Source organism: Triticum aestivum, chromosome 3D, assembly GCF_018294505.1.
Source record: "Triticum aestivum cultivar Chinese Spring chromosome 3D, IWGSC CS RefSeq v2.1, whole genome shotgun sequence".
In the NCBI taxonomy this organism is placed as follows: Eukaryota; Viridiplantae; Streptophyta; class Magnoliopsida; order Poales; family Poaceae; genus Triticum; species Triticum aestivum.
Genome location: NC_057802.1, coordinates 23,648,708 through 23,675,534, shown reverse-complemented (window position 1 = coordinate 23,675,534; position 26,827 = coordinate 23,648,708). Strand labels below are relative to the sequence as shown.

At 45.5% G+C, this 26,827-nt stretch overlaps 2 protein-coding genes across 2 annotated transcripts; both read right to left on the bottom strand.

The window, feature by feature from the left end:
• Nucleotides 1–6,242: 6,242 nt before the first annotated feature.
• LOC123077016 (GTP-binding protein YPTM2) lies at nt 6,243–10,116 on the bottom strand. Its single transcript, XM_044499191.1, has 8 exons — nt 9,882–10,116; nt 8,447–8,519; nt 8,108–8,155; nt 7,970–8,017; nt 7,296–7,367; nt 7,030–7,185; nt 6,855–6,958; nt 6,243–6,610 (listed from the first exon to the last, which is right to left on the bottom strand). The coding sequence occupies exons 1-8, from the start codon at nt 9,893–9,895 to the stop codon at nt 6,514–6,516; spliced, it is 612 nt and encodes a 203-aa protein (XP_044355126.1). The 5' UTR covers nt 9,896–10,116; the 3' UTR covers nt 6,243–6,513.
• Nucleotides 10,117–13,728: 3,612 nt separating this feature from the next.
• On the bottom strand, nt 13,729–17,367 carry LOC123077015 (GTP-binding protein YPTM2). Its single transcript, XM_044499190.1, has 8 exons — nt 17,132–17,367; nt 15,880–15,952; nt 15,397–15,444; nt 15,264–15,311; nt 14,664–14,735; nt 14,421–14,576; nt 14,192–14,295; nt 13,729–14,086 (listed from the first exon to the last, which is right to left on the bottom strand). The coding sequence occupies exons 1-8, from the start codon at nt 17,143–17,145 to the stop codon at nt 13,990–13,992; spliced, it is 612 nt and encodes a 203-aa protein (XP_044355125.1). The 5' UTR covers nt 17,146–17,367; the 3' UTR covers nt 13,729–13,989.
• Nucleotides 17,368–26,827: the final 9,460 nt, after the last annotated feature.

The window sequence follows — 26,827 nt, the reverse complement described above, 5'->3', positions numbered from 1 at the left end:
GGGTAAAACCCGACTCATTTTCTTCTAGTACGGCGCGCTCTACAAAATGAATAAGAAGTTGAGTGTGGCGGGGTTGTTAACATCGCTGGGAAGGTAGTAGTCGATCCCAGGAACGATCCCGCGCTGAAGCAACATTTTTACTCAATTTTTTCCGCAAAATATGCGTCACAGTGGGCCGGCCCAATACTGTAGCCAAGGCGAGAAATAGGGGTGCCCATTCTGGTTTTGGTCCGGGTTTTTTTTCTTAGTTTCTTGTGTTACTCTTCTCTTCTTCTTTTTTTGAGGTTTTCTTCATTTCTTTTTGAGGTAATTACATCAATCAGTGATGCTTGAACTTGCCATGAATGTGCATTTCAGTGCCTAAACTTGCAAAATACATTTTAGTATTGAGCTGGTTTCATACCTTAGCATAGACGTGCATACGGTTTAAATGGTGTTTGTATACTTACAATTACAAGGCGCGCCAGCAATACCATGGGACCCGCTGTCAGTGACAAGGATGTTTGGCTTGGTTTTTGTGGAAAGCCCCCCAAAATTGTTTTTCTTACAAGAAGGCCCTCAAAGAGAAACTCATAAATTATAAAATAAAAACTATAACTATAATATAAAAACTAAAACTTGTCATGTGGTGGCTCGAACCTGCAACCTACCAGTCGAGTGCGTGTGCTCCACAACTTCACATTTGCTAATATTTAATGATTCATAACCATTATGAACATTTGACCGAACAAAATAAATAAAAGGAATTTAATAATCCAGCAAAAACTGTGCCGGCTCTGTGATCGAAAATCGGACCAAAGCTTGTAGACCAGGCACGGACGCCACTCCAACCAATGAGTTATCGTGTATCAAAAGAATTCACGTGTATCCACACAAAAATCATGTGTTATTTTAAAACATATTCATACAATTGAAACTATTTATGAATGATCAACATGTTTATATGATTCAACTATTATTCATGTGAGGATACGCAGTCTAATGGCGCACTAGGCTTGCATATATTTTTTCTAGAAACACACAAACTTATATACTATATAAACATTTTAAAATAACAAAGTTTTTAGTTAAAGCATGAACACATTGATATACTACATAAATATTTATTAAAAAATGTGGAAATTTTAAAATTATATGAGAATTTATTTAAATATATGAAAATTTCTAAAAATACTTTAGTATTTTATTAAAACGCAAACATTTTTCAAATTATAAAATATATTCGTAACTCATAATTTTATTATGTGTATTTCTGTTAAATTATTGCATAGGTATTTTATGAAATTATATAAACTTTATTAACGTAATTTTTTTTAAACATATGTATATGTTGGGGAACGTAGTATTTCAAAAAAAATCCTACGATCACGCAAGATCTATCTAGGAGAAGCATAGCAACGAGCGAGAAGAGTGTGTCCACGTACCTTCGTAGACCGAAAGCGGAAGCGTTAAGTAACACGGTTGATGTAGTCGAACGTCTTCGCGATCCAACCGATCAAGTACCGAATGCACGGCACCTCCGCGATCTGCACACGTTCAGCTCAGTGACGTCCCTCGAACTCTAGATCCAGCTGAGGCCGAGGGAGAGTTTCGTCGGCACGACAGCGTGGTGACGGTGATGATGAAATTACCGACGCAGGGCTTCACCTAAGCACTACGACAATATGACCGAGGTGGAAATCTGTGGAGGGGGGCACCACACAGGGCTAAGAAATCAACTTGTGTCTTTATGGGGTGCCCCCCTCCCCCGTATATAAAGGAGTGAAGGAGGGGACTGGCCGGCCTCATGGGGTGCGCCCCAAGGGGGGAATCCTACTCCTACTAGGAGTAGGTTCCCCCCTTTCCTAGTCCAACTAGGAGGGGAAGGAAAGGGAAGAGGGAGAGAAGGAAAGGGGGGGCCGGCCCCCCTCCCCAATTCAGGTTGGGCTTGGGGGGGGGGCGCGCCCCTCCACTTGGCCGCCTCCTCCTCTCTTCCACTAAAGCCCATGAAGGCCCATTAACCCCCCGGGGGGTTCCGGTAACCCCCCGGTACTCTGGAAATGCGTGAACATATCCGAAACCTTTCCGGTGTCCAAACATAACCTTCCAATATATCAATCTTCATGTCTCGACCATTTCGAGACTCCTCGTCATGTCTGTGATCACATCCGGGACTCCGAACAACCTTCGGTACATCAAATCACATAACTCATAATACATATCGCCATCGAACGTTAAGCGTGCGGACCCTACGGGTTCGAGAACTATGTAGACATGATCGAGACTCATCTCCAGTCAATAACCAATAGCGGAACCTGGATGCTCACATTGGTTCCTACATATTCTACAAAGATCTTTATCGGTCAAAACGCATAACAACATACGTTGTTCCCTTTGTCATCGGTATGTTACTTGCCCGAGATTCGATCGTCGGTATAATCATACCTAGTTCAATCTCATTACCGGCAAGTCTCTTTACTCGTTTCGTAATGCAACATCCCGCAACTAACTCATTAGTCACATTGCTTGCAAGGCTTATAGTGATGTGCATTACCGAGAGGGCCCAGAGATACCTCTCCGACAATCGGAGTGACAAATCCTAATCTCGATCTATGCCAACTCAACAAACACCATCGAAGACACCTGTAGAACATCTTTATAATCACCCAGTTACGTTGTGACGTTTGATAGCACACAAAGTGTTCCTCCGGTATTCGGGAGTTGCAAGCAATAACAATAAACTAAACGATCATAGTGCTAAGCTAACGGATGGGTCATGTCAATCACATCATTCTCTAATGATGTGATCCCGTATATCAAATGACAACTCATGTCTATGGTTAGGAAACTTAACCATCTTTGATTAACGAGCTAGTCAAGTAGAGGCATACTAGTGACACTCTGTTTGTCTATGTATTCTCACATGTACTAAGTTTCCGGTTAATACAATTCTAGCATGAATAATATACATTTATGATGATATAAGGAAATATAAATAACAACTTTATCATTGCCTCTAGGGCATATTTCCTTCAATATATTGTTTGTAACACACAATTATAATTAGTATATTAAAAAAATGAAATGAAAAAAAAACACGTTGAAAACTGAGCCACACTTTGGTCTGTTTTAGCCACACGGGCTCGTTATGTTATAAACCTAAATTTATCATTTTACCATCTGATGTTGTCGGTTGGAGTGGTATGTGCGGCTGCGAATAAAAAATTTAATTTATGTCATTAGCTTTATGTTTACAAAGTATATGAATCATTTTTTAGGGATTGTTTGGATACCGGGCGTTAGCCATGGGAATATACAAAACTAGTTTTTACCAGATTTTTTGCAAAACCCGTTTTAATACCATTTTTACGAATAACAGGTTTATGGGAAATCATGTTTGTGTTGGGAAAGTAATAAATTGGGCCTTTGTAATTCTTTGTTTGGAAACCTGTCGTATATCACGCATGACAGTCTTCCCAAGCATGTCTGACTCCTCTGCCCGCCTTCCCTCCGGCCACTATGATTGAGAGCGCGGCCCCGGCGAGAGGTTCCCATGGTGGTCGGATTGCATCTCGCCTGACCTTGAGCCTCGATGAGTCGGCGTGCGGCTGCAGGTGGGCGCTTCCCCTGGTGGCCGCGAGGTCGTCGTCCCCGGCATTATCTCCGCGCTGGCTGTTGCTCGCGTTCTCACCGGCTACCATGACTCCGTGTGCGGCCGCTGGCAGGGCTCTTCCCCTGATTGCCGAGGTCGCCGCTCCCGAATAGACTGTACCCCTCGCTGCTCCTCACCTTGCTTCAGGCCTCCACAACTCTGCAAGCGGCCGTCGGCGGGCACTTCCTCTGGTTGCCGAGATCTTCGCCACAGCACGTACTCTGCCCCGGGCTGCTGCTCACCTTCCTTCCGGCCTTCACGTCGCGTGGTTGCCGGTGGGAGCTTCTCCTGGTCTCCGAGGTCGTCGCCCGTTCACAGACTTTGCCTCGGGCTACTTCTCCCCTCTCCTTCGGCTTCAACGACTCCGGGCAGGGCCGTCGGCGGGCGCTCCTCCTGGTCCGCGAGGTCGTCGCACAACTAGGATAATGGAGGATGAACTCCATGGTGGCGCGATGGCTCCTCTTTGGATAAGTATTGAGAATATGTAAATCGCGTTTTTAGAAAAACGAGTAGTAGACGTTTTTCCATAAACCCGGAATTCTGGGTTTACGGGAAACAAGTATCCTATATCCACGAATTTGTTACGGTGGCCAAACAGGATTTTGTTCTGTTAAACCGTTTTCCTAGTTTATAGAGAATGGATTCTGTATATTCCACCTATCCAAACAACCTCTTAGGATCATATGAATCTTTTCTTAACACTAAATTTGAATGGATCGGCTAGCTAGCCAGGCACACCTGTGCGTGCCAGGTAGCTAGTTTGAACCCTGGACTAGTTTTTACTTATTAATTGATTAATATTTTTTTTACAATTTATTAGTTTGTCTCTGAGGGCCTTTTTATATGAAAACAACTATTTTGGGGGGTTTTCTGCAAAACAAAAACAGGCCACACGCCTGTCCCTGACACCCTGGCGTGCCTCGTCGGCGTCATGGATGTATAAAAACGAGATTTGAACCGTATATGCACGTCCATGCCAAGTTATGAAACCAATTCAATGTATTCTGCAAGTTTAGGCATCAAAATGAACATTCCTGGCAAGTTCGGGCATGAGTGATGTATTTACCTCTTTCTTTTTCTTGATCTTTTGAGTTTCTTTGTATCTTCCCAGTTATCTTCAGTTCTTTTGTTTTTATTTATCTGTTTTGGGTTCGATGAAGGCGCGGGAGCATGTGCATACTAGATTGATGCATTTGATGGCGTTTCTGATGACCGCACTGACCATTGGCAGTTGCACTTTGACAATGCTATGATTTTATCATAGCACCACCGAAGTGTAATCGCCACAATGACAGTTGCAAATGACTAATGGTTATTGTAATTTTGCTTGCTCTCATCCACTAAGCTGATAAGGTTTTGAACATGGAATGGGACACCGTCGGCAGAGGGGCGTATGTCATCACCGGCGCCAAGTATGCTGAGGACATCATCCCCATCAACTGCTAGCTCGGGAGGGAGGTGGTGTCGGGCAGGGTAGCCGCCATGAGCCGGTCGTTGGGCGTTGGCTGGAGGCCTAGGCTCGGCCACAAGGAGGGTGCACGGGAGTCGATCAGGTTCTACGTGCAGATCAAGGACAAGGAAGAGATCACCATGCTGGTCATCCCGCCTGCCTTTAGGACAGTGATAAAGAAATGGCTAGTCCTCAGACCTCCTCGTGTCGTCAGCCTCTCTGCCAACAAGTGGTGTGAGTTCTGGGTGTAGGTCCATACAATTCAAGGGCAGATGGTGCTCGGGAGCAGCTGAGACTACTTCTGTCGGCGTCACACAATATCATCCACAACGACTTGCTCGTCATGTGGCTCTTCGGGCTAGGCTTGATAGTCTGAACTTGCTGCAAAACTGTATATTTTGCTCAAGGTTCAACACCCTAGGGTCGTGCATGGGCATGGGATGCCTTTGATGTCTTAAACTATGGTCTAATTAGGTATTATGAACTATTTAGCTGTTCTTATTTCTACTGTTAATTGTAGGAATCCAATAACTCCCGAACGTTCGGATTTTGAGCATTTCGTCCCAAACGTTTTTACATGGCAACTTTAGTTCATAGGAGATGGCAACTTTAGTTGATAGGGGATGGCAACTTTCTCCTTTTTCGTTTTTTTGTCAGAAAATTGCCATGTTTCCCTAATCTCACGCAAACTAAACTTGCCACCTAAAACGTTCAGGTTGCCATGCTTAAATCCCGAACGTTCGGGAGTTACCATTACCGTAAGTGTATTATGTTGTTCTTATGTTATGTATGATATGAAGTGCTGCATTTGGGTGGTAAGACCACCACGGGTTGAGCAAGACAGCTCCCACCACGGGTTGAGCAAAACAGCTCTGCTTTGCATACCCATAGCACAAATACAGGCAAGTCAACCAGGCCCACTGAAACAAAAGATGCAGGCAACCAAACACGCCCCAGCTGACCTAATGTTGGCAATCTGCCCAGGCAACCAAACACGCCCCAGTTGATCGAATGTTGGCAAGTTGCCATGTTGTGCACATTCCTAATGCTGCCTTCAACAATCAACAAGTGCACCTTGAAAATTATAATCAGGACCTTTTTTACCACAAAGATAAGCATACTGTCAGATAATATTTTGAAGAACGGAACATTTTGGTCAAGTAAAAGTAGAAATCGCCTTAAATTTAGGCAAGAAAAGCAACAGCTGCAAATCGTAACATATAACCATTCAAGATACACAACTAGAAGAAGATACTGTCTCCAAACTCCGTCCGGTGTTACAAGTCCAACGATTCAAGAGCTAATAAGTACACTAGAAAGAATGGAATGAAGGTGTAAGATGTAGTAGGCCTATGTAGAAGCATGGACTCGAGGATGGCGCGGCCAAGTTTGCGTCTCCATTTGGGTAACACGGATGGCGGCTGCCTGCATTTCAAGAAGAGCAGCAGCTCGTCTTCTGTTCGACAGGTTGCCCGCGTATCTGCACCGTGGCTGGGCGAGCGCTGTTTGCGGCTGGCTGGCTCGCCATCCTGGAAACCAAGATTTTTATTCATACTTATATGCTCTTTCTATGAGGTGTATATAGAACAAAACCGTGAGGAATAACATAGAACAGTTAACAGCAACATGCTAAAGAGTGTAGGGCAATTTTGGTTATGATACTATAGGAACAGAGCATCAATGAGCAGTAAATAAAGTGTAAAATGATGGTAGTCAACAAGAAGTGGACTAGTAGGATGGCCTGTGCTAATTAAACCGTCTGGGAACACACACCTGTCCTTGATTGAAGCAGACATAGCCATGAAAGCCTGCTCAACGTTCAAGGCATTCTTTGCACTGGTCTCCATGAATGGGATGCCAATCTCATCAGCAAATGCCTGCATACACCAAATGTAAACACAAAGAGCAGAAAGAATGCTTCAGCAGATACGAGTAAAGCATAAGGTACCTTCGCTGTCTCATATGATACAACTCTTTTGTCAGTGAGATCAGATTTGTTCCCTACAAGAAGCTTGTTAACATTCTCACTAGCATAGCGATCAATCTCGTTCAACCACTGCTTCACATTGTTGAAGCTGTCCTGGTCTGTCACGTCATAGACAATCTGCAACCCCATTTGTATATATGTATTCAAAATATATAAAAACTGGAACATTTATGCATGTTAAATAGCATGTGAAAAATAAAAATAAGATTTCACATAAACAAACTTACAATGATCCCGTGAGCCCCTCGATAGTAGCTGCTAGTAATAGTTCTGAAGCGTTCTTGCCCAGCAGTGTCCCACTGATAAAAACAAAGGTACCAAAGAGGGGTTTAAAGAAAAGGAAATGGATATCTTGCATCACTAAATGTAATGTGTCACACAAAAGGAAGGAAGAATCGCCAAATGCCAACAGTAGGTGCAGCATGAGCTACCGTACCACCCTAGTATTTAAATGACATACTATCAGGCCCCTATATATGATGTTCAAAATGGGCATCACTTTGGTACCTAAAAACATCTTGAAAGTGTGATTCTTTATGTGAACTAAGAAACTTAATATAAACATTTAATTTAATGGGCTAAACTACTCTTATTCTTTATGTTCAACAGTAATTTAAATGGATGGAACTAAAAAAAACACAAGGTAAAAAGGGGTTGTGCAACTGCCTACATATTCAGGCATAGTGGAGTTTCTGTTTCCTGTGAACTGGCCTCAACTAACAACCACATAAATACTGATGAATAACGGCATGCTATATTATGCAAAGGGAAAATCCAGCAAACTCCACAAAACAAAAGAGGGCTATAAATGAAATGTTTCCCAATGAAGTCTTCTATTTTGTCAAATCTGGATTCGATGGTACATGCATACTGGACATAAAGAAAGAAAGAATAGACTCACGATTTGCAGCTTCATAGTCTTTCCATCTTGCTCCACGGTACGTATTTTCTATCGACAAAGTTGGAAGAAAACAAGGCTAAAGTTCAATTAAGGTACCCAGAACATTAACACTCAGACCAAGAAAGTAAATATACTTACGAAATCAACACCAATAGTACTGATATAACTCTCCAGGTATGAGTCATCCTGCCAAAAGAGTCAATATTAAGGAGGTCAGAGTAAATTAACTAGTAACAACAAGATTGTTATAGGGATCATCTCCATGTTGTTAAGAAACAGTAGCTACCAACAATGAACTCCTCATTCGTATTAAGTAGTGGGAAATCATACAGTTTACTGAGGCTAAAAATAAATTGACAGTTTCCATGATATCCCGAAGACAACTTATATCAAACTTTTAAGATCAAGATGCATATTAAAAAAGGGAAGACCTATAAAAGAGAGTGAACAAATCATGCTTTAGATAGGAATTCTTACGGCAAATCTTAAGAGAAGGCATGACTTGCCAACACCTGAGTCTCCGATAAGCAGAAGCTTAAAGAGATAGTCACTGCCATGTCAAGCAACAGGATATTAGTCTCAATCAAATGTACTTACTATACGAAATAAACAAGTAATGCCAACATTTACATGGCAATAATAACAAAATGAGACATAGTCATTATATCCATGCTTAGAACATTGAGCAGCAATACAAAGATGAATAAATTTAAGATAACTAATACCAAAATTGGATAGAATCAACATCTTGAGGCTTAGAAGTTTGTGCATTAATTCATAGACAGATATCCTAGGAGGCGTGTAACCTGTTCCCCCACTTTTCAATGAAAAGAAATGCAAAGTCTTTGCGTTTTCTCGAAAAAAAAAGAAGAAAGAAAAAGGAAGCTGAATAGATAAGTAACAGTTTCCAATGGTGAAGCTACACAACAGCTACAACACTAACCAAGAGAACGATTCCGTGAGCGATGATGTATATTCATAAGGTACAGAAGCAATACCCATGTGCACAATACAAAAACATCGCCAATCGGATTGAGCAAGGCGTCCGATCGTGCTTGTAGAATGAACATATGGATGCACTAAGCATCATATAGTCACACCACCAACATGCTAACCAACAATTTCTTGTCCATAAAACAACGAGAAGTGTTTTCAGAGCAGTCATAGGCCTATCACCATAGTCACCCTTTAAGAGCAAGCATCCTTCTAATGAAACAACAACACCCGTGACAGCAGTCCACGGTAAGAACGCATTTGCTTAAAAGAAAAACAATAAGACCCCGTTTGGAACATAGGATAGAAAAAATGCAGGAAAACGAAGATCACTCTTGTGCAAAACAGAGGAATGAAAAAACACAGGAGTTGGGCAGTGACAGGAAACCTAATAACATGGCTAAACCACTGTCGAACAAAGGTTCATCGCAGCTGGGTCCTTCCTGCTTGTCATCGTCACCGAAGCCATCTCTGATTATGTGGGGAAAATCATCTGGTACAAACAACCGTGTTTGTGTTTGTGTGTGTGTGCATCTAGCATGCAACATTCACTCCACCACATCCCAACTCCATCTTCTTGCCCTGCTGGGAAGCCATCTGTGGCGTCCTCTCGCTACCCTAATGACCTCTCGCCGGCCGGCGGTTTGAGCTGGAGGAGGGCGAGCCCGGCGGCGCGTCGGTCACGCGATCGCTTCGCACCCAAGGAAGATCCTCCTACACGAACAGTACTATCCCTGCGCTTTTACCCTAGCATGACGAAGATCGTGCATGGCCACGGTCGAAATCCGCCGAATGTAGGAGGGGGCTAAGAGCTGAATCCCGCGAATCGACGGCAGCAGGCGCCAGATCCGGCGAGATCCCCGGCCCCCCAATTGATTCAACCAGAGAGGGAGAGGAGAGGCGAGAGCGAGCGACTTACTACTCCGGATTCATGGCGAGGCCGGGATCCTGCTCCGATCTCCGGGGGCGCGCCGGCGCGGGGCGGGTGGTGGGGTGGGGTGGGGATCGAGCTCGACGACGACGACGACTCGGCGGCCTGCCCGAACCCGATCTCACGGTTGTTTTCTAACAAGCCGATCTCAAGGTGGGGAATTCTCAGGCCATCTACGGGCCGCCAGGTGGGCCCCGGTAGTCGGTTGCGGGCACGTGTGTGTTCGCTGCCCTCTCGCCCTCGCACACCGCCGCACCCTTTCTCACGATCTCCGAAAATCCTTTTCTTACGCAAAGATTTACAAAATCCATACGTACTAATAACACTCAAAATCTAGGCCCGGGCCCGGTCCAAGAGCAGCGTCAGGCCAGGCCGGGTCGGGCTTTTTCAGGTCGGGCTGTCCATGGCTAGGACTAACTAACACTCATTTAAATTGTAACTGCTCTCACGTTTTTAGCGAAAATGCTACACCTACGTCTCCTTTACGTAAATTGTTGAAGTCTTTATTGCTCCTAAAACATAAGTATATCCCTAATCTGAACTTTCAAATATTGTTGAAGTCTGCCTCCCATCGGTCTACCTTGTCTCTGTCTCCGGTGGCCTTAGGGCCGTGGAGGCGGAATGGATCCCAGCCCTTGCCGGTGGAAGGGCTTCATTTTTAGATTTTTTTTCGAGTCTTGTTAGTGTTTGTGTCCTGCTTTGGAAGACGAGACGGCACGGCTCCTTCAAGATGGAATGTTGGTCTCTTAGCCTAGCCCCCGTTTCGATGATGCGTCTAGCATCAGCCGGTGGGCGTGTGGAGGTGTGTCTTCGACGGATCTATCTTTGGTGGATTTGCTTGGATATATTCGTCGTTCGCCTATTTTCGTGTGTCTTCAGATTGGTTCCTTCTGATCTACACTCTTCGTCGACGGCGATTGTTGTTTTGGTGCCTTGGTTCTATATGGGGCCTTAGCACGACAACTTTCCAACTGTCTACTACAACAAGGTTTGCTCGGCTCCGACGAAGAAGGGGCGATGATAGCGGCGCACCTTTGGCTCGTTTCACTGCTCGTAGTCGTCACTAGGTGGTCTATGGATCTTGATGTAATTTTTATTATTTTAATGTTTGTTGCACTACCATGATTGAAAATGAATAGATCGGAAGTTTTTCCCACAAAAAATAGCATTGCTATTTTTTTGAAGAAAGAATAAGAATTGTCTCATCAATTAATTAAGTAGAATAGAATTGATAATCCACTTATGAGCCCAGGCTCATTTGCACCCACCCTGAAGGAAAATCGACACAAATACTAGAAAATTTTAAAAAATTCTATTTTTGCGATAGATAATTTGATGTGTGATGCCCGCTCTAATTTTCAAATCATTTGGACATCTGAGCGGCTCTCGCCAAAAAAGACAAATCCGTGGTCTATAAAAAACTTTACTATTCATACGTTGTCCTGGCCCGATTTGCCTTTTTTGCTGAGAGTACTCGGATGTCTAAATGGTATGAAAATTGAAGCGGACCTCACGCAATAAATTTTCTACCATGCAAAAAAATTGATTTTTTTAAATTTGTTGTGATTCTTGTTATGACCGGGTGCAGATGAGACTAGACACCAAAACACTTCACTCAAATAGAATTGACTAATTAATTAACAAAATCAGGTCAAAATCGTTACTGTATGACCATGTGTTGTCTACTTCCAAAGCATGAATTTCCGTGACCATTCAAGAAGACGAATATGTGCTCCCAACCCATTATAACCACAAATCAACCAATGGATCGCAACATCACAAAGAAACCCCTACCAAAAACACATCGATAATGGCATCGAACATCGTCCATCAAGCAGTCGTTGATGCCTTCTCTGTGGTCTCACTGTTCTTACTTTTGCTCCCAAAAGGTTTCTTCATCAAGATGAACACACGATGGCTAGAGCGAACCCTCTTGCTCTTGCCCCTGGCTGCCTTCCCCTTCATGAGGCAACAATCCGTCATTGTCAGGTCCACCCATTTTGGCTATTAATTCTTGAAATTGTTTAGCGAATAGAGCCTCAAAAACAGACGTCAATGTATTGAACGCCACAACCTCGTCACCAGCAGGAACCACCTGGCCGATGGGCTCATGCGAGTGGAAGACAATAGGCGCCCAACCATCCATGCTTCACAAAGATGAGCGCTTGGTTGGTCTCTGGCGGTGGTGGTGTGGGTGGGGACATAACCATACTCAAGGTCATAAGCAAATCCAAATGTATCATCAACAGAGGCGAAGCATGCACCACATAGATCTTCTGCAACTCGGGCAAGATCTGCATCACCAGAAGGATCTGTGGTGGAGGCTCCGTTAGGTCTTTCTCGTCCGCCCGAGCCGGTCACAAGGGAGCGACACGGGGGCTCGGTTCTATTACTTCCTTCTCGGCATGATGAAACTATCAGTAGTATGAATCTTACGGCTCGGAAGGAGGATTAGCCGAGGGAACCAAGGTGCAAATCCAAGACATGGCTAGCAAAAGCCAAAAGAAGGCCTCTTTAAACTAAATGTTGACACTACATTTGTTAGTGACAGTGGCTATGGAGGAACTGGCGCTATCATTTGAGACGATAAAGGGTTATTTCCTGGCCAGTGGGATTCCCTTCGTTTAAGATGTTGGTACTTCGGAAGTCCAGGCTCTCAGAGATGGGCTCATGTGCATGTAGCAAGTTAATGTGGAAGCATCCGCAAAAATAAATGTGAAGGCAAATTGTATGGAAGTTATAGAAGTCACGCTGAATGGTGACAATTCTATCCAACCCGCAACAGCGGTCTATGAGAATGCATGTTTTATGCCACAATTTTCCTTATATTTTGTTTAACCACTGTCCCATTATCTAGTACCCTCCATTTCAGAATATAAGGTGTATTGGTTTATGTGCAAGTCAACCATTTGAATGTTTGACCAATATTATAGAATAAAATAATAACATCTGCAATACCTAATAGGTAAAATATGAATCTACTTTTCATGATGAAACAAATAATATAAATTTTATATTGTGGATATTGATATATTTTTCTTAAAACTCGGTCAAACGTGCACTCATTTGATTTTTGAAAAACCAAATACACCTTATATTAGGGAATGGAGGGAGTAAAGCAGAAGGCTCTAAGGCTCCAGTACGGCAGTACTTTTACCTAACAGGACGAGCCTCCTGATTTTCTAGTTGATACTCTCTTCATTCTTTTATCTAAGGTGTATTATTTTCAAGGCACATAATTATGGACTATTTAGGATGAAATTCTGCTTGTCTAACTTGTCTAATTCGTAGATTAGCGACAAATAAATTATTTAGGCAACGAAAGGAAGTGATACATGCAATCGGGAGAGACCGTTTCCTTTTCTTTCTCTACAAGGAGAAATACATGAAATCAGGGAAGATATACATGATCGGAATTACGAGAAATTAGAACAAATGCACCTTACATTGTGAAATTTTATCAAAAAACCAATACGCCTTATATAAAGATACGGAGAGAGTATAATCTAAAATGATGCATCCGTATTTGCCAAGTAATATAAACTGCCATATTAATATAAAGCTGTCATGAAAATGTATCCCTCAAGAAGGAAAAAGTGAAGACCCACGACTTCATGCTGACGACCTCCTCCTCAATGTTACAAATTTTAATTGATCAATTTTACAAATTCAGGGTGGTCACTTCATTGAAATGTGTGACAGCCTGAAAGCATACTCGTAGTGAACTTCTTTACAAAATGATAATTCAGGAGTCAACCATATTACAAGATCAGATAATCATACTCCAATTACAAAAAAAAAAATCATCATATTCGCTTTCTTGTTTGCATCTCGCTGAGAGGAGAAAAAGGAAATCGGCTATTGTATAATATCGTTAGTAATAGAACCGTATAGATACAGATCCGAGTACTATGACCAGCACTGTCACCCCAAGTTAACCATAAAAACAACTGCGAATGTAAGAAGATATATTCATCCAAGTTACACAATTTCAAAAGGCAGGTACACTAGAAAGAAAAGAATAAAGATAACAAGTAAAAACAAATAAGAAAACATGTATAAAGGTGATGGAGCATCAACAAGTTTGCATGGTTTTCTAAGAAGAGCAACAGCTGGTCTTCTGCTCGACAGGTTGCCCGCGGATCTGTACAGTAGCTGGGCGAGCGTTGTTTGCGGCTGGCTGGCTCGCCATCCTGGAAACATAGGCCATTGTTTTCAGTAAGTTCTTCATCTAAAGTTCATAGACTAGCACGTTAATGTAGACCATCATGAATTCTAGTTTAAGTCTGGGTCCAAACCTATCCTTGATTGAAGCAGCCATGGCCATGAAAGCCTGTTCAACATTCAGGGCGTTCTTTGCGCTGGTCTCCATGAATGGGATGCCAATCTCATCAGCAAATGCCTATATATGTACATAAAAATAAAGACAAATAGCAGTGAGAATGCCTTCAGGGAATGGAAGGTTGGAATCTGCAGATTGTGAAGTGAACAACTAAAAAATAATGTTTGCATGAGACTCGAGGATACCTTTGCTGTTTCATATGACACAGCTCTTTTGTCAGCCAGATCACATTTGTTCCCCACGAGAAGCTTGTTCACATTCTCACTGGCATAGCGGTCAATCTCGTTCAACCACTGCTTCACATTGTTGAAGCTATCTTGGTCTGTCACATCATAGACGATCTGCAATACCATTTGAATATTCCGGTCAAGCCATCATAAATGTAAATTTGTTATCTGACTAAATGAAGTTTGTATAAGCAGACTTACAATAATCCCATGGGCCCCTCGGTAGTAGCTGCTGGTAATAGTTCTAAAACGTTCTTGCCCAGCAGTGTCCCACTGAAAAGGGAGTTTGTAGAACGAAGGTGTTTAATAACTTTGAAAAGGATAATACTCCCTGTATCACTGCAACTGAGGTGGGAGATGAAAAACAGAGGAATTGCCCAATCCAAAGAGCACGTACACATAAGCTGCAAGACTGCCATCCCTCACGTTCAAACTGAGCTACATCTATTTTTCATTTCTAAACATCCAGAAAGAATGAATCTTCATAGGAAAGACAAATAATGAAAACTTTTAATGGTCCGGTTATATTAACTGGACAGACTAAAGAGAACCACAAAGTGACAACAAACTTCATATATATTCGGGAGAAGCGGTTGAGTGTGTCTGTTTCATATAAATCAACTTCAACTAACAATCATGATTTGTATCCCACAAAATAATAGTGGTCATTGGGAGAACTATGCCTCAATGAAGTTTTACAGATCATCAATAAAATCACAACTCAATGGTACTTGCACAGGCATGCTTGGTTACTAGTAACAGCATGCATATCAAGTAAATCACGAGATAAGCTAGACTCACAATTTGCAGCTTGATAGTCTTTCCGTCCTGCTCCACAGTCCTTATTTTCTGTCAACGTTTTTGAAAGAAGTTACGTTTGATAGAAGGAACTGTAGCAGCCAAAAAACACTATGCAGAAAGTAAAAGTTCTTACGAAATCAACTCCAATAGTACTGATGTAACTATCCAGGTACGAGTCGTCCTGCCAAGAGAGTCAAAATATTAAAGGGGCAAACAAACAAAGCAGCACAGGTAAATTTAATAGTAAGTATAATTAGTTGTCCTCAAGGGCATACTACAATATAGTAGTCCCTCCGTCCGGAATTACTTGTCGCTCAAATGGATGTATCTAGCACAAAAATACATCTAGATACATCCATTTGAGTGACAAGTAATTCCAGACGGAGGAAGTATGTAGGGATGCCCATCATCTTTTGGAAAAATGTAGCTACCAATAATGAACTATTCAGGTTGAACAATTTAAATTAGAACATCTGTGAGTAATGATTCAGCTTACGCATCCTATAAACAAAATGGTTAATTCCATGAACTACCTAAATTTTAACATCAAAAACCTATAATATATAGACGGGAAAAAGATAGCAAAATGGATCATGCTTGAGGTAGAGATTCTTACTGCAAATCTTAACAGAAGACATGACTTGCCAACACCCGAGTCTCCAATAAGCAAAAGCTTGAAGAGGTAATCACTGCGGGGCCACATATTAGAATGTTAGTCTCCATCAAACAAAGTGAGCAGAGAAGAAAACAAGCAGTGATGGCATTTTCGAGATGATAAAAAGGGCAGCCCGGTGCACATAGCTCCCGCTTGAGCAGGGTCCAGGGAAGGGTCCGACCACTTTCAAAGATGATAATAAGATACAATAACTATCTCCAGGCTTGGAAGATTGAAAATAAATTCAAAGAGCAATGTATTCTCAAGATAATAACACACAACGATTCTTTCGAATAATATTGTCAGGCTTAGACAAGTAAGCAGCGACAGATGAAGAGATATTTTGCTGTTTAAAACTCAGCCAAATGTCAGTTTTGCTGAGCTAATAGATCCCTTTGATCCCTATGCACTAGCGTGTGATAGAATGTAAAATAGCCCCCCTTGCAGCATTAAGATAAAATGATATTGTAACATTGAATGAGTGAAGTGCAACCACAGTTACAGCACTAACCGAGCGAACAGTTATATCAGCCCATGGCTGTCACAGTTATACAACATGAACAAACAAGCATTTGGTCGTGCATGTAAAGGATGTTGAGCAGACTGGTGCATTCTAGAAATATGCAAATCCGATCAACTGACCAATAATTTAGCCAACCAGTATCAACAAGTAGGATAATCTACCCACATCTGCATCTGCACATTGAATGTTTTTTCTTTCATTCCTTTTTGGGAGTAAAAACATGAGACTCAACAAAGTGATTACGAAACTAGAGATGGTGCAAGTGATATTAGCATACATAATTCACAAAAACAGACAAAATAGCAATCAAAATTGCCCTGTCCTTTTACTGCCATTAGATAGTACTAGTAGAAATCTGAAATCCCCAACAAACACCCCTGGAAACACTAATCAAAACGACCAAGCAAGAAAAGGTACATCTACCGGCGGCATCCAGCGAGACAGGTCCACACAGCAAACAAGTTCGCGTCAAATTTCACCTAATTTAAACATAAACTATCCCAGAACGTTGCATTCCCCTCGTAGACGCGATCCAGACCAAAAAAGAAGAAGAAACGCGACGATTTTGCTGGGATCGAGAGTCAACTCTCCCCCGCGCCAGATCCAGCGAGATCTCGTCTCAGCCTAAAAGCGCCGACCCCCCGATCGGAACTGCTGGGGGCGAAGCAGAGGAGGGAGGGATGGACTTACTACTCGGGATTCATGGCGGGATCTTGGCGCTCCCGCGGGTTCCCTTGTCGGCGGGGATCGAGATCGAGTCCTGGGCGGGCGGAGGCAGGCGGCCTCGCGACTTGCCCGAGTTCTTGGCGTCTCGCTCTTCCCGTGAATCAATCAACAATGCGCTGGGAAAGGACCAGGCTCCAGCAGGCCAGCCCGATTTTAGACCAACTGGCCAGACGCGTGGAAACCTTTTTTTTTTTCTCATTTTTCTCTACAACAACGTCGCACGTGCTTCCCGTCGGTGGTTGCTAAAACGAACTATCCCGGTCTAGGATCAGCGTATCTCCAACGCCGACCTTTAAACCTTCTCATTCGAACCGCGCTGTCCGGATCGAGAAAGTCATCCAACACGAGACTGTATCGGCCTGCGGTGCGGTCGGGATGTGTTTTCTCTCGCAAGCCGGAGACAAACATCGGGGCTTTGCGGAAGTCCGGACTGCTCCCAAGTCCGCTTCTGACCGCCCTGGCCCACCCTAACCCCCACTCGCCCCTTCCGCGCCGTTTGCCGCGTCTCATTCATGCCGGCTCGAAGCATGTAGCGGCCGGCATTGATATCGCGATTTGGACGGAAGGGAAGGCGGCGTAGACGGACACGACCTCTTGGGTGCCGTCACTTCAATGCAGACACCACATCCCGAGAAACCAACTTCGGCCGCTGCGTCGCATTGAAGCAGGATGACTGCCACTCCGCCTGGCCTGGCCGCGGCTATTTAAGCCACGCTCCGGCGCCGTCCAAATCCACACCCTCCCAAACACCGCATTGTCCTCTTTCCTCTTCTTCGAGTTCTTCCTCCTCTCCAAGCCCAGCGATGTCGAAGTCCTGGTTCTCCGCGCCGGCAAGCGGCACAGTGGAAGTTCGTCGTCATGCTGGTCGTGGCATCGCTGGCCTCGCTCACCTGGACCATCAGCATCAACGGTCGCAGCTGCGGCCCCGTCTCCTCTCGTCCGTCAGATGAAGATCATGATGGAGCGTTTGCTCCGTCAGATGGGTCCGATGCCACCATTGTCGATGTGCGTGAAGGAGGACGAACCGTCCCAGACGTGGGTCCGTGTTAAGCGGGAGCCGGCATCCTCCTTCGGCGGGTGAAGGGCGAGCCGGCGTCCCCGCCACGCACCCGCGGCTTCCACATTGGCGGCCGCGTGAAGCCGGAGCCGACGCCACCCCAGCGCCTCCGTTGCGTGAAGGACGAGCCGTTGTCGCCCCCGCTTGCACAAACACTATGTGCGGCTCGACGAGCCCTCCTTGCCACCACGACGCTAGCGTCGCCCAATGAAGGAGGAGTTGCCGCACGCGATTGCTAAGGCGCATGGCCGCATCCTCCAATATCTCGGAGGCGGCGGTTACGATGGTGCTTCTGGCTTTCAGCCTCATGAACCGGCACCTTCACTTTTGTGTTTTCAGCATCATAAACAGCATGATATTTGGAGAGATCAGTCTCCTCAACAAGTTTGCTTGCCAAAGGACGCATCTCCCTTACTATTTTGGTGAAGCCATCGACGCTGAAGGGAGACCCATCTTTTTTTAAGCTAGGGCAGCCGGTGGCTAGCTCTTCCGGGTCAAGTACTGCTTGCCATGCCTTTGCCCGGCTCAGGGCGGTGATGGCACCGGCTCTGGCGGCTGATCGCTTTAATTCTTCAACCATTTGCGGCAGCACAGACAGTTTCTCCAACACTTCCTTGATGAGGGAAGGTGGTTGCTTCTTATGGGAGGCAGCAGAAATAGCCCGTTGAGCACCAGTGTACAACTTCCCCACAAGGGTATATACAGCTTTAAGCCTTATGCGCATGTCTTGACCCAGCCTGGAGCTTCTGGAGGCTACATCAGCAAAGATATTGGTAAACCGGCTAATGATTGTGATACACTGATGATCCAAGTTGAAGTATTCTAGTACTTACCGAAGATAGCAGTTGTCATGTTGTGAATTTGATGCTTTAAGCCGGATAACCCGTCAGTCATCGGCTTAAGAGTAGCCTCAGCATCTTCTGCTCTTTTTAACAGAGTCGTCTTCTCGGTCTCCCAGCCGTTTCTTTCAGCACTGAAGTCCCTTTTCAATTTTTCAATGTCTTCCAAAGCGGTCTTCAGCTCTGATTTGGCCTTAGAAATCTCAGATTGCTAGGAATGGATGTTCTCCCTCAGATCAGTGACTTGAGATTCCTTCATATTCAATTCAGCCTACTGAAGGAAATATGCCTTAGAGGCAATAATAAAGTTGTTATTTATATTTTCTTATATCATGATAAATGTTTATTATTCATGCTAGAATTGTATTAACCGGAAACTTAGTACATGTGTGAATGCATAGACAAAACAGAGTGTCCCTAGTATGCCTCTACTAGACTAGCTCGTTAATCAAAGATGGTTAAGTTTCCTAGCCATAGACATGTGTTGTCATTTGGTGAACGGGACAAGACCCATCCGTTAGCTTAGCACTATGATCGTTTAGTTTATTGCTATTGCTTTCTTCATGACTTATACATGTTCCTCTGACTATGAGATTATGCAACTCCCGAATACTGGAGGAACACCTTGTGTGCTATCAAACGTCACAACGTAACTGGGTGATTATAAAGATGCTCTACAGGTGTCTCTGAAGGTGTTTGTTGGGTTGGCATAGATCGAGATTAGGATTTGTCACTCTGTGTATCAGAGAGGCATCTCTGGGCCCTCTCAGTAATGCTCATCGCTATAAGCCTTGCAAGCAATGTGACTAATGAGTTAGTTGCGGGATGAAGTATTACAGAATGACTAAAGAGACTTGCCGGTAACAAGATTGAACTAGGTATGATGATACCGACGATCGAATCTCGGGCAAGTAACATACCGATGACAAAGGGAACAACGTATGTTGTTATGCGGTTTGACCGATAAAGATCTTCGTAGAATATGTAGGAGCCAATATGAGCATCCAGGTTCCGCTATTGGTTATTGACCGGAGATGTGTCTCGGTCATGTCTACATAGTTCTCGAACCCGTAGGGTCCACACGCTTAACGTTCGATGTCGATTTGTATTATGAGTTTATGTGATTTCATGTACCGAAGGTTGTTCGGAGTCCCGGATAAGATCACGGACATGACTAGGAGTCTCGAAATGGCCAAGACATAAAGATTCATATATTGGAAGGCTACATTCGGACACCGGAATGGTTCGGGTCGTTTCGGATAAGTTTCGGAGTATCGGGGGTTAGCGGACCCCCCCCGGAAGTTATTGGGCCTCATGGGCCTAGTGGTGGAAGAGAGGAGGCAGGCCAAGGTGTGGTGCACGCCCCCCTAGCCCAAACCTAATTGGACTAGGGCTAGGGGGTGTCGGTGTCAAAACTGGCGGATCTCGGGTAGGGGGTCACGAACTGTGCGTCTAGGATCGATGGTAACAGGAGACGGGGGACACGATGTTTACCCAGGTTCGGGCCCTCTCTATGGAGGTAATACCCTACTTCCTGCTTGATTGATCTTGATGAATATGAGTGTTACAAGAGTTGATCTACCACGAGATCGTAATGGCTAAACCCTAGAAGTCTAGCCTATGTGAATATGGCAATGAATCTGTCCTATCCGAACTATGCTCTCCGGTTTATATAGACACCGGAGAGATCTAGGGTTACATGAGGTCGGTTACATAGGAGGAAATCTTCATAACAGGTCGGCTACCTTGCCTCCCACGCCAAGTAGAGTCCAATCCGGACACGGGTATTGTCTTCGGCCTTCGTATCTTCACAGCCCATCAGTCCGGCCCATGGATAACAGGCCGGACGCCCGAGGACCCCTTAGTCCAGGACTCCCTCAGTAGCCCCTGAACCTGGCTTCAATGACAAGGAGTCCGGTGCACAGATTGTCTTTGGCATTGCAAGGCGGGTTCCCCTTCTTCCGAACTCCAAGATAGTCTTCAGACGCGATGATTGTATCCGGACCTGTTATACACCATGCACAACCGCATAGAGAATATATATATTTTACACGAGTTCCATCCGCTGGCAGCTTTCTGCAATGTGACATTACGTCCGTTTGGCCATAATTTCGAACCGTTTGTCCCACGTTTCAAGACGCGGTTGCTATTGGCACGTCTTGTCGTGGCAGAGATCGTGTCCCCTTATCGCGGGATTCTCATCAATGCAGGCATGGGTAACCCAACCGTGCCGTTTACACAGCCCTTGGGAATAGGCGAATCTCAAGGTGAGTGAGGAGGCGTTTAATATTTGCTGCCTTTATAAGGAGACAAGGATTCCCCCTTCCTCTTCTCACGCTTTCTCTCTGTCTCTGCCTTCCCAACCTCGAGCTCCAGCGCCCAAGTTCCAATCTCCTTTCCACCCCAGCAACCATGTCCGGATCCGGTGGTCAGGGCAAGTGGATGGTCTCCTCCGTCATGGAGGAGGATATTTGGCGAAGGAGATTGTCCACTGCCTACCGGCCGAGGGACAGATCGTCCCCACACCGGAGCCCACAGAGAGGGTGGTATTCCTCCCCCATTTCTTTCGTGGGCTAGGGTTTCCACTCCACCCCTTCGTCCGCGGGTTAATGTATTATTACGGGGTAGATTTCCATGATCTGTCCCCGAATTCCTTCCTCAACATCTCGGCGTTTATCGTCATGTGCGAGGCCTTCCTCCGCATCCAACCCCACTTTGGGCTGTGGCTCAAAGTCTTCAACGTGAAGCCGAAGGTGGTGGATGGCCAGCACGCGGAGTGCGGAGGGGCAATGGTGAGAAAATTGTCCAACGTCTCCTGGCCCAAAGGCACCTTCGTGGATACGGTAAAGGAGTGGCAGAAGCAGTGGTTCTACATAACAGAACCACGCGACACCACCTGGGCCGCAACTGCCGAATTCCGCTCCGGCGCTCCTATGCGACTCACCTCCTGGGTCGAGAAGAGTCCGGACTGGTGTTCTCCTGACGAGCTGATAGCGCTGCAGACACGCGTTCAGAGCATGGTAACCAAGAGCGTCAAGCTTGTTGATGTGATCCAGGTGATGTTAGTTCGCCGGATCCTTCCATGCCAGCGCCGAAGCCGCCCGCTGTGGGAGTTCAATCCAAAGAAGCACCAGACCCTGGCGAGGCTCTTCGAGACTACGCACGAAGGCGCATGGAAATTGCTCTTCAAGGGCAATGAAAAACCACCGGCCACGGATTCAGACCGTGGTCACGATTGTACACACCCCACCAGCAAGGTATGTTATTTCGAATGAGTCCTCAACCTAATTGTTTCGAGGATGATGTCTGAGCTTTTATTACTGCTCTTTCAGGACTGGACGGAGAGGGCGAAGCGGATCCAGTGTCCGGTTCCGCTGCCCGAAGAACCAGTCATCCCGCGCTTGGCGGAGATGCTAGTACCGACACCATATAAGGCGCCGGAGAAGAAGGCCAAGAAGAAGGCAAAGGGGGCCAAGAGTGGCCTCCGTCGTAAGGGTACTTCGGACGCGGCGTCCGAAGACGACGAAACTCACTCCTCTGTCCCTGAGGACAATGAAGGGGAAGAGGAGGAGGAAGAAGAAAACAGTCCTCCCCCTGAGGAGAGGAAGAAGAAGAGGGCGGCTCCGGCGGATCTGGAGGCGGAGGCGCCCAAAAAGGGGAAGGGCGTTCCGGCAGCCAACACCGCGTGGGACGTTGACAGTAGTCCAGAACGACGCCCCCGCACTAAGCCCCAGGCCGCGTCGTAAGTGACATGGCTTATTTATGTGCACATCCAGTCCTTTCTCTCCATTATCTTGATGTAGTTAACCGTACCATTGCAGTCCGGCCCGCGACCTAATCCAGCGATCCTCGTCTGGAAGCTCGTTGGCTCCGTCGGAGATGGCGAGCCAGTCGCCACCGCCTGCTTATTCCCCCGGGGCCGGGGATGACACCGAAGTGCTGTCCCGGAAGGCCGATCCGAACCGGGGAGGAACCCAGGATGCTGTCCGGGAGGCGCCACTTGGCGAAGCCTCCATTGTCGGACATATGGAGGGGACGATCCCCATGGAGACTGGCGAAGAGGGCCGAATCCAGCTTGGCCCTCACCCAAATACGATTTCGGAGACCCATATGGCCCCGGAGTCGGGCGGGCAGCCCCTTTTGAAGGAGGGGGTGCACCGCTTCTGCCGGTGGTCCTTGTCCATCCAGGGGCGCCGGATAACCTGATGGAGGCGCTACGAGGCGCCTCCGTTATGGACGAGCACCGTGTTCTTATGAGCGCGGTGATCGAGAAGGTTCAGTCCGCCAAGAGTGGACTGAACGAAGCCTGCAGCAACCTGTTGATAGGTTTCGAGGTAAATGACAGAGAAAAAACCCCATATAGTCAGTAGCCCCTGAGACACTATCTGGTGCTCGATAAGAGGAACCGGACAGAGGATCAATCCTCTAGTGTAGGAGACTAACGTGATATGTGTGCATGAGCAGGCGTCGCTGTTGGCCGTGACCTCACATGCTGCCGAAGTCTCTGAACTGAAGCAAAGGCTGGAGCGGCCCGAGAACGAGCTCGGCGAGGTTAGAGTGCGGCTGCAGGAGAAGCAAGGTAAGCAACGTCTTGCTGTGTGTTCGGAAAGCGGAGACGCTGTGTATTGACTGTAATGTCGGAATGTATGCAGGAGCCGCGACCGAGGTCGAGGCCCTGAGGAAGGCCCTGGGCGAGGCCGAGGAGAAGGCTGTCCAACAGCAAGCCGCCCGTAAGAAGCTCGAGGCCCGTGTCAAGGAAATCTAGCAGGAGCTCCAAGATGCAGTGAAAAAATGTGAGACCTTGGAGAATGATGCGTCGGCTCAGGAGGCCGAACTCACCAAGGCTCGTCGGGGCGCGGAGACCGCGCGGAATGAGACCCAGGCCGTCATCCAGGAGATCCAGGAGGCCAAGAAGATCACGGCGGGTAAGGCTTTTAAGATGCAAAGCAAGTGTGCGGAGAGGTAGTACCTTTTACTAACCCGGGTTCAGAGTTCCCCAGGAGCTTTTGCGGATCTACCACGTAGTGTATCAGACGCTGCCGCGTTCTATCGAGCCGAAGGAGTAGGTTCTACGGAGAAGCTATTCTGGTCGCAGTATGCCACGCCAGAACATCCAGTGTCCTTTACCGATCAGCTGAAGCAGCTGATGGAGCTCCACAGGGTGGCCGAATTAGCCATGAAGGATTTCACAATCCGGCTATGGCCAGCTGAAGCTATACCCGGCAGCTACTTCGGATTCATGAGGCGGCTAGTGGAAGATCACGCATATAAGAGATCAAAAAACTCAAATAACTTTCATGGATATAAAAAGATATAACTGATCATAAACTCGAAGTTCATCAGATCCCAACAAACACACCGCCAAAAGACTTACATCATATGGATCTCCAAGAGACCATTGTATTGATAATCAAGAGAGAGAGAGGAAGCCATCTAGCTACTAACTACGGACCCGAAGGTCTACAAAGAACTACTCACGCATCATCGGAGAGGCACCAATGGAAGTGGTGAACCCCTCCGTGATGGTGTCTATATTGGATCTCGTGGTTCTGGACTGTGCGGCGGCTGGATGAAAATTTTGTCGACTCCCCTAGGGTTTCTGGAATATTGGGGTATTTATAGAGCAAAGAGTCGGTCCAGGGGGCACCCAAGGTGGGCACAACCCCCCAGGGCGCACATGGGCCTCCTGGCGCGCCCTGGTGGGTTGTCCCGTCCTCGGGACTCCCCCAGGTGCAACTAGGGCCCAACTTCTTCCTTCTGGTCCATAAAAAATCATCGTAAATTGGCGTGGCATTTGGACTTCGTCTGATATTGATTTCCTGCGATGTAAAAAACATGCAGAAAACAACAACTGGCACATGGCACTATGTCAATAGGTTAGTACCAAAAAATGATATAAAATGACTATATAAAGATTAAATAACATCCAAGATTGATAATAAAACAGCATGGAATAATAAAAAATTATAGATACGTTGGAGACGTATCAGCATCCCCAAGCTTAACTCCTGCTCGTCCTCGAGTAGGTAAGTGATAAAATCAGAATTTTTTATGTGGAGTGCTGTTTATCAAGTCATATCATATTCTTTTCTTTATAGCATGGACATTTGGACTTTTATGTGATTCAAAGCAATAGTCTAGTTTTGACATAATAATTTAGATACTCAAGCATATCAACAAGCAACCATGTCTTTCAAAATATCAATGCTAAAACAAGTTATCCTAGCCCATTGATGTCGCTTGAGGCGACGTTGGTATTTCCCCAAGAGGAAGGGATGATGCAGCACAGCGGTGGTAGGTATTTCCCTCAGATATGAAACCAAGGTTATCGAACCAGTAGGAGAACCAAGGAACACAATGTAAACAGCCCTGCTCACAAATAACAACACATCGCAACCCGACGTGTTAAAGGGGTTGTCAATCCCTTTCGGGGTACGGCGGCTCAAGATAGGCAAAGGACGAGAGGTAAATTTGTAAATGGGATAAATAGATCGCGGGACAAATAAATTGCAGCAAGTTATTTTTGTATTTTTTGGTTTAATAGATCTGAAAATAAATGCAAGGAAAAAGTAGATCGCAAGACAAATATATGAGAAAGAAGACCCGGGGGCCGTAGGTTTCACTAGTGGCTTCTCTCGAGAAAAATAGCAAACGGTGGGTGAAAAAATTACTGTTGGGCAATTGATAGAACTTCAAATAATCATGACGTTATCCAGGCAATGATCATTACATAGGCATCACGTCCAAGATTAGTAGACCGACTCCTACATGCATCTACTACTAGTACTCCACACATCGACCGCTATCCAGCATGCATCTAGTGTATTAAGTTCATGGAAAAACGGAGTAATGCTATAAGAACGATGACATGATGTAGACAAGATCCGTTTATCTATTGCGGCAGATATGGATCCCGTCTTTTTATCCTTAGTAGCAACGATACATACGTGTCGGTTCCCTTTCTGTCACTGGGATCAAGCACCGTATGATCGAACCCACTACCGGGCACCTCTTCCCATTGCAAGATAAATAGATCAAGTTGGCCAAACGAAACCCAAATATCGAAGAAGAAATACGAGGCTATAAGAGATCACGCATATAAGAGATCAAAGAACTCAAATAACTTTCATGGATATAAAAAGATATAACTGATCATAAACTCGAAGTTCATCAGATCCCAACAAACACACCGCCAAAAGACTTACATCATATGGATCTCCAAGAGACCATTGTATTGATAATCAAGAGAGAGAGAGAGGAAGCCATCTAGCTACTAACTACGGACCCGAAGGTCTACAAAGAACTACTCACGCATAATCGGAGAGGCACCAATGGAAGTGGTGAACCCCTCCGTGATGTTGTCTATATTGGATCTCGTGGTTCCGGACTATGCGGCGGCTGGATGAAAATTTCGTCGACTCCCCTAGGGTTTCTGTAATATTGGGGTATTTATAGAGCAAAGAGTCGGTCCAGGGGGCACCCGAGGTGGGCTAAACCCACCAGGGCGCGCTTGGGCCACCTGGCGCGCTCTTGTGGGTTGTCCCATCCTCGAGACTCCCCTAGGTGCAACCATGGCCCAACTTCTTCCTTCTGGTCCATAAAAAATCATCGTAAATTGGCGTGGCATTTGGACTCCGTTTGATATTGATTCCCACGATGTAAAAAACATGCAGAAAACAGCAACTGGCACTTGGCACTATGTCAATATGTTACTACCAAAAAATGATATAAAATGACTATATAATGATTATAAAACAGCCAAGA

What these genes read in the sequence shown, in the direction of transcription:
- LOC123077016 (XM_044499191.1), bottom strand. An exon ending in GTACTATTGGTGTTGATTTC is followed by an intron (nt 8,018 to 8,107) that starts GTAAGTATATTT and finishes CTTTGTCGATAG; the next exon opens with AAAATACGTACCGTGGAGCA. An exon ending in AGACTATGAAGCTGCAAATC is followed by an intron (nt 7,368 to 7,969) that starts GTGAGTCTATTC and finishes TGTTTTTATCAG; the next exon opens with TGGGACACTGCTGGGCAAGA.
- LOC123077015 (XM_044499190.1), bottom strand. An exon ending in GTACTATTGGAGTTGATTTC is followed by an intron (nt 15,312 to 15,396) that starts GTAAGAACTTTT and finishes AAACGTTGACAG; the next exon opens with AAAATAAGGACTGTGGAGCA. An exon ending in GAGGGGCCCATGGGATTATT is followed by an intron (nt 14,577 to 14,663) that starts GTAAGTCTGCTT and finishes ATGGTATTGCAG; the next exon opens with ATCGTCTATGATGTGACAGA.